This window comes from Semicossyphus pulcher, unplaced genomic scaffold, assembly GCF_022749685.1.
Source record: "Semicossyphus pulcher isolate SPU_LCO1_2020_fin unplaced genomic scaffold, fSemPul1.0.p SCAF_13, whole genome shotgun sequence".
Taxonomy (NCBI): domain Eukaryota; kingdom Metazoa; phylum Chordata; class Actinopteri; order Labriformes; family Labridae; genus Semicossyphus; species Semicossyphus pulcher.
Window position 1 is genome coordinate 31,087,991 of NW_027211637.1, and position 12,740 is coordinate 31,100,730.

At 42.3% G+C, this 12,740-nt stretch overlaps 2 protein-coding genes across 2 annotated transcripts in view; both read left to right on the forward strand.

Moving 5' to 3' along the window:
* Positions 1-6,037, forward strand: part of LOC138590210 (IQ motif and SEC7 domain-containing protein 2-like) — a 145,621-nt gene extending 139,584 nt beyond the window's left edge. The window contains exon 18 of the mRNA XM_069660796.1: positions 186-6,037. Within this exon, the coding sequence (XP_069516897.1) occupies positions 186-1,421 (1,236 nt within the window). The 3' untranslated portion in view covers positions 1,422-6,037. The remainder of the gene's footprint in view (positions 1-185) is intronic.
* Positions 6,038-6,764: 727 nt separating this feature from the next.
* Positions 6,765-12,547, forward strand: LOC138589764 (ER membrane protein complex subunit 3). Its single transcript, XM_069660209.1, has 9 exons — positions 6,765-6,833; positions 7,958-8,158; positions 8,353-8,410; positions 8,611-8,704; positions 9,142-9,246; positions 9,846-9,927; positions 10,354-10,433; positions 10,982-11,064; positions 11,833-12,547. The coding sequence occupies exons 2-9, from the start codon at positions 8,004-8,006 to the stop codon at positions 11,959-11,961; spliced, it is 786 nt and encodes a 261-aa protein (XP_069516310.1). The 5' UTR covers positions 6,765-6,833; positions 7,958-8,003; the 3' UTR covers positions 11,962-12,547.
* Positions 12,548-12,740: the final 193 nt, after the last annotated feature.

Here is a 12,740-nt window from a genome sequence, read left to right on the forward strand (position 1 = left end):
AGCCAGTTCTGTCTTATCACTGACTATTTATTTCTAATTGTCTGAAAGTACTGATAGCATACTTTGAACTGAAACTAGTGTCTGCCAGGAGGGTGCTTTGTCCCACTTCTCTCTCCTCCTTTCTTTGTTCTTTGTTCTTTTTCCGATCTAACTCCTCTTCTTCTCCTCCCTCCTCTTCCTCTCAGGGTTCTATTATTAGCAGCCCTCGACCTCACCAGCAGCGCCCCCTGCTTGCTGGAGGTCTATCCTACAGCCCCATGATGGTCCCTTCCTCTCCAGCAGCTTACCGGCCACACCGCCCTACTCAGAGCCCCGGTACAGGGGTGGGGGGTGGGCCGGGGCTCTGTCACAACCAGGGGGGGGTCACGCCCTCCCCACTCGTGAGCGGGGGAGGGGTTGGGGGAGGAGGCGGGATGGCGGGTGGGGGAGGACCGACTGGCGGCCTGCTGGGGAACTTCTTCGGCAGTCGGAGAGGGAAAGTTCCTGGTCCCCTGACGATGACGTCGCCGACTCCGCAGGGTCCTCCGAGTCCCCTGATGATATCATCACCCCCCCACTACCCCGCCCCCGCGCCGCCCATCGCCCACCCATCCTCCCCTTCCCCATGCCCCTCCCCATCGCCCAACCTCGGTCAGTCGGACTCGGGAGGGGTTGGAGGGGGAGGAGGTACGGGAGGGGGGCCGTCCAAGCTCCAGGCATTGCACGCTCAGTATTGCCACGGCAACAGTGGAGGAGGAGGAGTCAGTGTTACTGGGCACCAGCAGCAGCAGACCCCACCTCCCCCCTACCACCACCATCACCGCTACCACATGCAGAGCGTCCCGCAGCACCACGCCCTCACGCACAGGTTCTCTGCGCCCCGACGGCAGGGTCCGCCCGGCTGCGCTCCCTCTCATACCCAGCAGCATCAGAGGATCCATCATGGCGGCGCCCAGCACCCGCGTTACAATATAGCGTCGGGCTTCATCACGCCCCCGCCGCTGTCCCCACACTCCCCCGTAACCCCTACTACCCCGCACGGACTCTACCACTCGCACCCTGCGGCAGCACGGCCGGGTGGAGGCGGCAAGCTCCCTCTGACCATCTCGCACTCCCAGCCCCACCCCCACGCTCACACACACTCTCACAACCACGCCGCGCACACACACTCCCCGCTCAGCCCCTCCCCCTCCGCCTCCCCCTCCACCCACTTCATCTTCTCTACCCCACCGCCTCAGACACCTTCGGCACGCCTGGTCACCCAGGCGGCTCAGCAGCCCTACGGTCCCCAATACCCTCCCCTCTCCTCCATCCCACCTCCCCCTCCACACTCCCCCTTACCTCCCCCATCGGCCGGCCCGCTCTCCCTGCACCCCGGGGCAGGAGGTCAAGGGGGCGGTCCCAAATCGAAACCTGTCAGCCGGATCAGCACGGTCGTGTGAGGAGGCAGAAGACGAAGGCGGTGATCCGCCACCCTGCAATGAGCCACCGGGGGGCGGTAGTGGTGAGAGGGGGCAGGAGAGGGAGCCGGAGGGGCGGAGGGGCAATGCAGGTGTATCAAAGTGGCCAGCTGGTGAGGAGGAGAGCGCTGAGAGCAGGGAAAAGGAAATTACTCAGCCTGTGTTATTTTCACATCCACTTCCCTCGCAAGTAGAGAGACTCTCTTACTGAAAGACGTTCGAGGGGCAACTTTCACCCTGTGGGGGCAAATTTCCCCTGATGGAGCAACCAGCACCAAGAACGTTAATCACAGCTGAAAAACATCCCCCACATTGTCCTGCCGTCTTGGTGAAAATCGCCTCATCGTCCCTTCGTAGTGCCCTTCAGATGAGGACTCAGGAGGACATGTTTGTAGTTCTACACTGACGGAGGAAGTGTTCGAGTCATTTCGTGAGTAAGAATTCGTGAGTTTCTGTGGTGGACAAACGGTTCGGGGACCAGAAGAGAAGGAACAGTGCCTGCGAATTTAACACAAGGGTTTAGCGCTCAATGCTAACACTTTGTACAGTGTCTATAAACGGGACGGTTCAGGTTTTTAAAAAGCTTGAGAACGCAACGAGTCCTTTTATCCAAAAATCACACTCGTCTTGCACCACTTTGTTTTGGGCACAAAAAGCACTTGTACCATTGTTTTGGTTGTCGACATATTACAAGCCATGAGGTGTTACTGAGAAGCAGACGTGGTTAGCATTAATATGGTGCAGTCTCTGTGTCTTAGACAGGCTTGCATGACCTGTGCAATAGCTAATGAGTGTCAGTGTGTCTATGGTTGAAATCCTATATGCAGGGGGAGGGATGTGTTGTAATTTAAAGCCCCAATCCAGCATTTATTTGACCATACGAAGTGCATTAGTGAAGGTTAATGAAGACTTTACTTTCTACATGGACAATAAACTTTTTTAAAACTTAAAATAAGCCATCATGATAACAAAAACTACAGGTGTCTTTTTACCTTTGTGTTTTGCAAAAACGACTAAAAGCCTTTAGTGTTTGTGGATAACAGGGTTCAACAGGGGGCGCTACATTGTTCTTTTGGATTGGGACTTTAAAACGGGGATGGTTGACATTTAAAATTGTACATTTCGGAATAATCTATTCTTGTAAAGGGGGATTTATTTAATCATTTCTAGTAAGGCAGTGAGTGCCCTCCTACAAACATACATGCGTATGTGACCCCCTATGTTGCCAGAGAGGGAGATTAAGCTGAAAGGTGCCAAACAGGGTGCAGTCTGGGAAACAGAGTCTTATGTTTCACTGGCGTGTAAGCTTGCGATGAAGCCAGGGAGCTACAGTACTAAAATGGAACAATTATTTCAGGTTACATTAAACAAAATCAACTTATAATGTAACTCTTTGTATATTTTTTTCTGATCTGGGCGGGAAATTAAAATAAAACGGGGATGCAGAGTTTAGAAAATAAGAACATTTATAAAAAAGACTTACAGGAATTGGCAGGAATGGGCTTCCATAGATTTTTAAATCATTAAACCAACAGGTCTGACTTGAGAATATAACATATGTAAAAAATTAAACTATGCTGGATGTCTACAGATAAACACTTACATCTCTATCAGGACATTTACCTAAAGATAAAGTTGGAGACTGAAAAATAATTTCCCACCCAGTTCAAACAGTTATTTTCTTTCGACTGGACGTGAAGTCTTCAAACATTTCCTCTCATTTTGAAAATGAACAATCCAGCTTTCACTACTTGTGTTGCAAAAATGGAGAATAAGGTGCCTTCAGACAGAGCGGAGGGATGGTTCAATGTAAAATGATCATTAGAAATAATGTTGGAGAAAGACCATGTTCATGATCCAAGTGTTTTATTGATTGATTGTATCCATTCTGAAAAACAAATATGAAGCCATTTACTGCATTTTGAAATCTGGCTGAAGGACTGAGCCCCTCGTCATCCTCACAGACACAAAGGAACCTGAAAACTGGACCTAAATGCATCTTGAAGGACTTCAAACATCAAACAGGACTGGCTTGCAGAATATGTTTTGCCGTCACAGAGTAAAATACCTTTGAACAAACACATTTTTACACGTTATTTTTGCACTTTGAGTTCAACCTGACCACACCAGTGTAAAAGTGTATTTTCTTGTTCTTTCCATTTCATCAAGATCACAGGATGTCAGGGCAGGAAGCCCATGATGGGTGGTAGAAGGTTCTTTGACGCTTTGAACTGTTTTACCAGCCATTTGTACTTTTTCACTCGACATAAACCTCTCAGTGCTGGTTGCTTTCCTGGCAAAGCGGCTGGTTCAGTCAGCCTACATATTTACCAGCGTTTAACTGGTGGATGATGGGAAAATTCCTCTGATGTTCTGAATGCAAACATTATTGACACATTTTTAGGTTCCCTTTGATTACGTGAATGCGCCGACTGTAGATATTAACTGTACAGTGTGTTCTATTTTCAATGGGGCCAACAGCATTGATCTGTAACTAAGGTCACAATTGCTTGAATTAACTAAATTGTATGCTCTAAAAACCAAAAGTTTATCAGGGTTCTTCAGGCTTTTTTAGCACCTTGGGGCTCCTCACTAGAAAAACAAAACAATAAAAGTCCCTTAAATGTTTTTTGTAGAAGCCCTATGTGTTCAAGGTTTGTGGAAACACTGTCATGGCTTATAATCTATTGACGGAGTTCCTCAGGGAACCATCTTGGGTCCCCTGTTGTTTTCAATCTGAAGAACCCCTTTGACTTTTTAGAGTGTGCTACTGATATTATTATCAATATTGTTGTGTGACAAGCTTCTACTAACATAACGTACTCCTTGGGCTGTTTTGTATTTTTAGCATTTTTATTTTTGTTATGTGCTTACGAGTGTGAGATGATTTCTTTTGTTTGCTTTCTGATTTGGGCATCTTTTGGAAGTACTGAAACCCTTTTCATTTTTGATATGTTTACAACAAAACCAAGATTTTTCTGTGACTAACATACAACTAATGTGTTCTAATCTTTTTAATACCGACTGTGATAATTACTTTCACTCACCCCTGCAGGCTTGCGCAATCACACACCCCTTCACACCTCTGAATCATCACAAAGCCTCTCACCAACCTTTTAATGGATTCAAGCAACACTTCAGCTACCAACCAACTTTTTAAAACCACACAGATAAAAAAAAAACATGTCGAGCTGCTAGAATACTGGACATTTGGTCCACATCATGGATCTTCAATCACCAAGAGAAACACTTTGCTTCCTTGCAGGGGTCATACAGCAACACCAGGTCTAATCCCCACTTAACTTTTAACAACAAACTATAAAAAGCTGAACAAAGTTGTCGAGGAGCACTGGATCAAACCTACCTCGTTAGGGATTACACAACATTTCACCCTGTTCCACTGCGTGCCTGAACTACATCAAGCACATCCTCAATAAAGTTCCCATTTTAAAGCTCCGTACCCCTTCTTTTGCATGTATACTACTATGAAATGTATGTACTTTACATTACTGCACGACATGTTTAGAAATGATGCATCAGGCTTTGGTTTCAGTGTGGAGACTTGACACTTGCTGCAGATAGATTATCAATCAGTTAATATGTGTAAAAACTCAAAAATTCTATTAAAAAAGAGGTCATGTTTTAAAAGGTCAGACTTTCGTACCATGCCATTTTTTCTTGTTTACATAAATTATGAATCTGCTGACAACAAATCGATGCAATACTTGCAACAACCAACCAATAGATTAGCTATCTGTTGCAGATTGCAAGTCTCTGCGAGTACATTTTCATTGAAATGGCCTGAAAGCAATGGCTGCCAGGAGGGTAGGAAATCATTCTTAAATGTGCTGCAAGGTCTGCAGGAGTAATGTACAGTGTATGCAGTTTAAGAACATGCAAAAAGCCGGGTACGGTCCTTTAAAAGCTCAATTTAAATCTGTTTTTTCTGCCCGGGTCTGCTCTCCACTATTGGTTTGCATGTGGTATTTATTACAGTATCTGCACTGAATGAAACTGTATTATAGACATGAATGTACATAACCATCGTTATATGAAAAATAACAATGCGAGTACTCACTTTGCTCCGCAGCGAGCAGTTTGTCTTTGACTGAGTTTACAGCAGGAACAGAGGATCTGATTTTTAATGATTATAGGAAAAGATCTGGTCTGACTGCTGCAAAAAAACAGGAACCTTTTAAAAAGATTAACCACATCAGATCTGATTCAAATAAGGTTAAAACGTTGGATTCTTCTGTTCCTGTGTAAAGGCAGTCTGTGTTGTGTGTATCTATACAAGGGCGTCGGACCGGGGGTCTAAGTTGTGAGTAACAACAACATGGACCACTTTATGGAGAAAAATATTTCTTGTTTATAATGTAGAGCAAAGAGAGACTGCAATAGTCCTTGTAAAATTGTATGAGTACAGTGTCAAATATGTGTCAACAGAGACGACATTATTTTAAAAATTATGTATGGAAAATTTTAGCTGTGTATATAAATATATATTACTTGTACTTTGTTTTTGAAATTGCAGAGATGGAAAAGTGGAAATATTTATTGCTCTAAAGATATAAAAAATCTGTTCATGTTGATGGAAAGACGTGTCCTGTTTTGTTTGGGGGATTGTACATGTTACACACACACACACACACACACACACGTTCTGTTAAGTGGTCCACCAAAGGTAGAGGCACACGGGTATCAACCTCATATCTTCATATTTAGAACTGAGCTGAAGTCAAAATGTCATTAGTTAGCGTAGCATAAAGACTGTAAGCAGATGAAAACAGCTGGCCTGGCTCCCTACTTTGTTTTATAATTATACACTTACAGAAATGTAAAACACATCAGTGTAACTTAAATTCTGCAGAATACTCTTCTCTCTTGAAGAGAGGTTGTTGTGAACATTCCCCAGGTTGAATAAAGGCCATGTGCAGAATAACAGATTTAATAGAGAAAAAAATCTGTACACTGTATTAATGCTCCCAAAATGTAAACATAAAAAGGCAAAGCTTTGATCCTACTATAATTATCATCTTATCAAATGAAGAAAAAAGAGAAAATATAAAAAAACGAATCCTTGGTTTACAACTATAATGCACAGGATGCCGTTTAACATCTTAAATAGATTATGATATGGCTTGATGTATATGGTATTAAGTTTGTATATATTCTACATTATATTCCAATACTTGCTACAAATTTCTTCCTGCTACAAATTGTCTTGTTTTTGTTTTTTTGCACGCTTTCTAATAATTTAAGGTTTATTTCTTTTTTGTATTTTATTTTTACCTCCATCACGAGTTTCCGCTTAAACCGGAAGTATTTCTTCTTCTTTTTTTAAACTGCCGAACGTGTTTGTCCTGTCGCTTATTCACAAAGTTCATAAATGTGGTAAGTAACGTTAATTCTAAACATAGTGTTTCGAATATTTTCAGTAACCATTCGTTTTTCAACATATAAAAAACACAGCCGACTGTCATTAAGACAAACGGTTTGTAAAAACAGTAACTGAGAGGTTAAAGAGTAACTAGCTCAGTTAGCCGGCTAGCGCCTTTAGCCAACTAACCATTCAGCGAAACAGGTGCGGATGCTAACATTAGCTTGTAGTTGTTCAATTAAAATTGGTTGGGTGTCAGTTAGAGGTTAGCTTAGCTAAATTCAGTTACGTTAAAAGTAAAGAATGGAGCTTTAATAGTGTCCGGTTTTTGTGTTTTCGTTAGCTGTTAGCTGCTCCTCAGGCCTACTGCTGTGTGTTACATGTCAGCTCATGTATTAAGAGTTAACGTGTTACTTATTCATGGCTTGACGGAGTATGTAGGGCTAATGAATATTTAAAGTCGTGTAGCCATCAACTGTAAACTGTCCTGCAGTATAAGTCTATTTGTACAGCTCCTTTCAACAACAAAAGGCCTATCTATTAGATTGTTTTAGGGCCTTTAAACAAGATATAACAGCAGTTGTGTTTTCCTGGCGTATGAACATACCAGTTGTGATTTTAGCCAGAACAGGTGTGTTGAAGCACCTCTTGATTGGCCGATCTCACCTGATAAAGGTTATCAGGTAGGAGGTGGAAAATATGCAGTGCTGCAGCCTGAGAACCAGTTTCTCTTTCATGGTTTACAGTCAACCATCATTCTACAGTGTACATTCAATAGCCCTTATGTTATATATGTTACAGGTTAAGATTATCATTCACTATTAGCCTCAGTTTTATTCTGTTTTAATAATTGTACTCGATAATGTAATACACATTTAGAAAGCAGAACTCGACAGTACAGATAGAACAATACAAGATACAAACTATTATACAGTAAAACAGCAGAGGTGGAGGTAGATCCTGTTTGAGCTAATGTTTAACTTAATCAGAGCGATGTCTCTGTGCCTCAACAACTGTAACATAAAATCATTTTAATATGTAGGGTATAAGAAGAAGAGAGGCAAAGAAATAATGCAACTATATTCCTTTGTTGTTTTATATGCGTCATGAAAATAAGTGAGCTCTTTTCCTCTGTCAGAGTGTCTTCCTGTCTCAGTTTCGGTCGGCTGGTTGAACAGAGAGCGATGGCCAGTCCAGAGCTCCTGCTGGACTCCAGCATTCGGTTGTGGGTGGTCCTACCCATCGTCTTCATCACCTTCTTTGTCGGGATCATCCGTCACTACGTCACCCAGTTGCTCCACAGTGACAAGAAGGTCGACCTGGAGCAGGTTTCTGACAGGTGAGTGTCTGCTCGGCCTGCAGCGCGTTCAGTGTTTAATGTCAACATGTTGTAGAGATGCAGGAGAAAGCGCTGTCTGTTTTCTCTGCTCTATTTTTGATGAGCTTCCTGTCTGAAAGCCGCCTGTGTCTCTGATTGGTTGGCTGGTGGACTTGACTATGGTATGACTGATGTGAGGTTGTGTTTGTGTTCAGCCAGGTGCTCCTGCGCAGCCGCATCCTCAGAGAGAATGGAAAGTATATTCCCCGACAGGTAAGCTCTATCACACACACCGTTTAGAGAGATGAAAAATTAAAATTGCCAAACTAGCTGAAAAGAAATAATTATAAACATTTAAATATGAAGTTCCATAAAGGATTTAACCTGGATGTGTCTGACTGTATGAAGTGAACATCTCTAATCTGTTGTGTGTAAACATGTTGATTGTGACAGTGTGTTTTTACTGTTGTCAGTCTTTCGCCATGAGGAAACATTACTTCAACAACGCAGAGACCGGCTTCTTCAAGAAGGTCAAGAGGAAGGTCGTCCCCAAGAACCCCATGACAGGTGAGTGTGTGTTATCGTGTGTGTGAGAGAGAAATAACTAAGTTTATCTTGACGTATCCAGGACTTTAATTTGCCTTTATTCTGTAAGTACACTTAATTTTATGTCAGCTTTTTTTGAACACAGAAAGAGGTAAAAATAATATGCTTGGATATTAAATAGTTTGAATTGTTTTTATTTTTCTGGGTCCTGTTCTCCAGACGTAACGTAACGGATTCAGGCTCACCTGCTGTTTTAGGCTAACATAAAAAAGTTTGTCATCCAGATAATTTTGTTCTTTTAGAGCAGTTTGAGGATGATTACTCATTTGATGTCTTCCTCAAACTGTTGTTGTCACTGTAAATGGGGATCTAAAAAAATACTCTAACAGTAAAGTGTGTGTGTGTGTGTGTGTGTGTGTGTGTGTGTGTGCGTGTGTGTGTGTGTGTGTGTGTTGCAGACACCAGCATGTTGACAGACATGATGAAGGGAAACCTGACCAACGTCCTGCCCATGATTGTGATTGGTGGATGGATCAACTGGGCTTTCTCTGGGTTCGTCATAAGTGAGTTTTTCAGCTGTCACTCATCAACACCATCAGACGCTGAGGACATGTTGGTTTGTTATTTTAAAAAATATGCTCCTCTAAAAAAAAAAACACTGCATCATAGTGAAGAGAGAAAAAACAGTTGAAAACAGTTTCACTGTTTCAAAGCATCAGTCAAAAATGGCGCCATCTGCTGGTCAAATGCTGGTATTACATCTTTGACTGTAGTGAAACACTCAGAAAATGAACACAAAAGCAATAAGACCACCTTTTCTCTAATGTCCATAATCTTTAAATGCGAAGCACATTTTAAAACCAGTGCAACACCTCTCTCATTAAAGTATCAGGAAATGCAAAAAGCTTGGGGAGGTCACATGTTTTTTTGCAACATGAGACGAGGCGTGGAAACATTTTGTTGCCATAATTCTTCTTTGACAGGTCGATACTGAAGTTTTCAGCTTGAAGAAATAATTATTGCAACTTCTTAGGTCTCTTAAATCACTTCAGTAACATGTTTATAGATTCACACGAGTGTTCAGGAGAGGATCTTTGCTCTAACTTCCTCCTGCTGATGTTGATGATGTCCTTATGAGATGTCTGGTGTTGTCTTCATGCAGCCAAGGTGCCGTTCCCTCTGACTCTGAGGTTCAAGCCGATGTTGCAGAGAGGAATCGACCTGCTGTCTCTGGACGCCTCCTGGTGAGAATCAACACCGTAAACTCCAGAGCTTTTCACCAGACCGTGAACACAGCACAGACAGACGCTCAAACATTTACAGTATTTTTTTTAGACAATCCTTTAATAATAATTTCCTCAACATACTGACTCTACATGTATAACAGGGCAGTCTGTGTGCAGGTTTATACCTGAACACCTGAAATATAAAGTAAATAATTAAAAGAAACATGTAGAAAAAATCATAAAGAAACGCAGACATGATTTTACATTTGTGTTTTATAACGTTGTGTCATTTATGTAAAAGTAGACGGCTCTGTGGAGGACGTTTTGACGTTAAATAATACTTGCTCAGTTAAATACATGAATATCTGTAGTTTCACACACTCCGGCTTTGTGTGTTTATTGTTGGCGTATTTATCTTTATGCTTTGGGTCTCCACCGTTTCAGGGTGAGCTCTGCGTCCTGGTACTTCCTGAATGTGTTTGGACTGAGGAGCATGTACAGCCTCATACTGGGACAGGACAACGGTGAGCAATTCAGAACGCTTTGATTTCACATTTCTGATAAGAAAAGTCCTGGGTCCTGTTTTTCACAGGACATTAGTGGACTTATTCCTTCGACTTTATGTGCTCAGATTTTAATTATTCTGTTTGAACAACTAAAGAACGTCTGCGGGATAAATGAAAGTTTTTTTATATAATGATGTGAAAACAATATTTATGACTCCTAAACTGATTGTGACGATAACTGCAGATTCTTACAGTTTGTAGTTCTTAAAATCAGAGAAGGAATGAAACTTGTTGTTAGTGGTGCAGATCTGTGCGAGTAAACTGAGCTATGTTAAGTCCAATCTGCAAACCTTTTTATAATCAACCATCATGGAATTTAAAGCTTTTGGGAAAATTCAGAGCGAACAGAAACACGATGCACAGTTTGTAGTTCGTGGTGTAAATGTAATGCACAATAAAAAGTGTGAAAGTCAGCTGGAGTTTGTAGTTTGAAAAGCTTTCACTGCTTTTCTGTTTCATGTCACTTTTCTTTGATTAGTTTAATTAAAGCTGTTGTTCACTCGTAGCTGCTGATCAGTCACGGATCATGCAGGACCAGATGACAGGTGCTGCCATGGCGATGCCCCCCGACCCCAACAAGGCTTTCAAGGTGAGATGTTAAAATATTCAGTGTCACAATGTTATAAAATATAATGAATGGTTCCATTTTTAATGTAATCTGTGATCAGACTTATGGTACTCTGTCGTGGCTGAAAAGTTGAAGACGCGATGAAGTGATGTGTGAGGAGTTTTCTTTCCACATGTTCACGTACGACGACAGAACCTTCCGTCAGCACAGAAATGATCTAAGTCTCTAATTTGTACCAAAACATTCAACAAATATTCCGATTATTTAGAAAGCTGTTACCTGAAGATCACGCGTTTAATAATTTCATCCTGTAATACCACGAACAGAAGACGACCCTGATTAAAAGACTGTTGGTGTTTTAAGACGATCTTTTTGGGCTCGCCGTCTTCAGTCATTACCCTCTGTGACTCCGTGTTTCTCAGCTGAATACAGGAACATCAATAAATAAATAAGACCTTTAAAATCAGAGAAAATCAACCCCTTGTGACAAAGAAACATTACTTTTAATACTTACAAGAGATCAGACGTGCCATGAAAGGTGCGCCGACAGCTCTAACAAATGATTTAAGCTCAACATGTCACATCAGGTGTATTATCGATCAATGCATCAGGTTGTATTGAAAGTGCAGTGTCTTTGTGTATGATTCCGATCAGTCCTCGTCTCAACGCTCACTTATGAATCCAAATAATAATTGATCTGTACAAACCAGATAAAACTTCCTGTTTACAGATTCAACAACTCGTACTAAAAGCAGAGACTCACACCTCCCCTCTTTGTGTTTGTTTCAGAGCGAGTGGGAGGCGCTGGAGATCGTGGAACACAAGTGGGCCTTGGAGAACGTGGAGGAGGAGCTGATGTCCAGAGACCTCAACTTTGGAACCTTCTTCAGTCAGGACCTCAAGTCCACCATGTTCTAAAAACGAGGAGGAACCAGGGGCTATGGAGCGTCTGAGGAAAGTTCAAGACCTCAATGTTTGAAACTTAATCTGAGGATCTGAAACTTCTGGAACAGTTTACACAAATCTTAGAGTTCGACAAATGAAAATCTCACTATTGGCAGCTTGATTCACCTTTTTATAAGCCTCCAAATATCTAAATGTTTATGCCTAATTCACCACACAGCCCCTTTTAAAGTACCTTTCAGAATACAGATTCTTTAACCAGACCAGCTCCAGAACTTTCCCAGATGTTCCAGAGCTCCGGTTTGTTTCAGTAAAACCAGCAGATTCTGCACCAGGTCCTGGTGCTGCAGCAGACGAATCCTCTCAGGAAGACGTTTCTCGATGCAGAAATGAGAAGTTTAAAGGCGACTGGGACGTTTCAGGATGACGGAGCGGTCGGAGGAGCTTTAAACGACAGCAGGCCTTCATGTTGTTCATCCTGCAGGACGACAAACTCTTTGCATGTTCTTTTCTACACTGGTGTCATCCAGCTGAGGCTGTTTACACAGAGCGACGAGGAGTGAGTGCAACAGATCAATAAAAGGTGCCATAACTAACTGGATTCTCTTGTCTTTGTTTTACTGCAGCTCTTCAACACCCAGGTTCACCGTCGCTTCATTAGAAACTGCTTTTTACATTGAACCTGGTAAGCAGGATCAAATGATTCAGATGTAAAGGTGTTGGGAACCTGCACGGAAAGTACCTGCATGCACACGCTGGGTGGAAGTGGACTTTACACATTTATACCCCTGTAA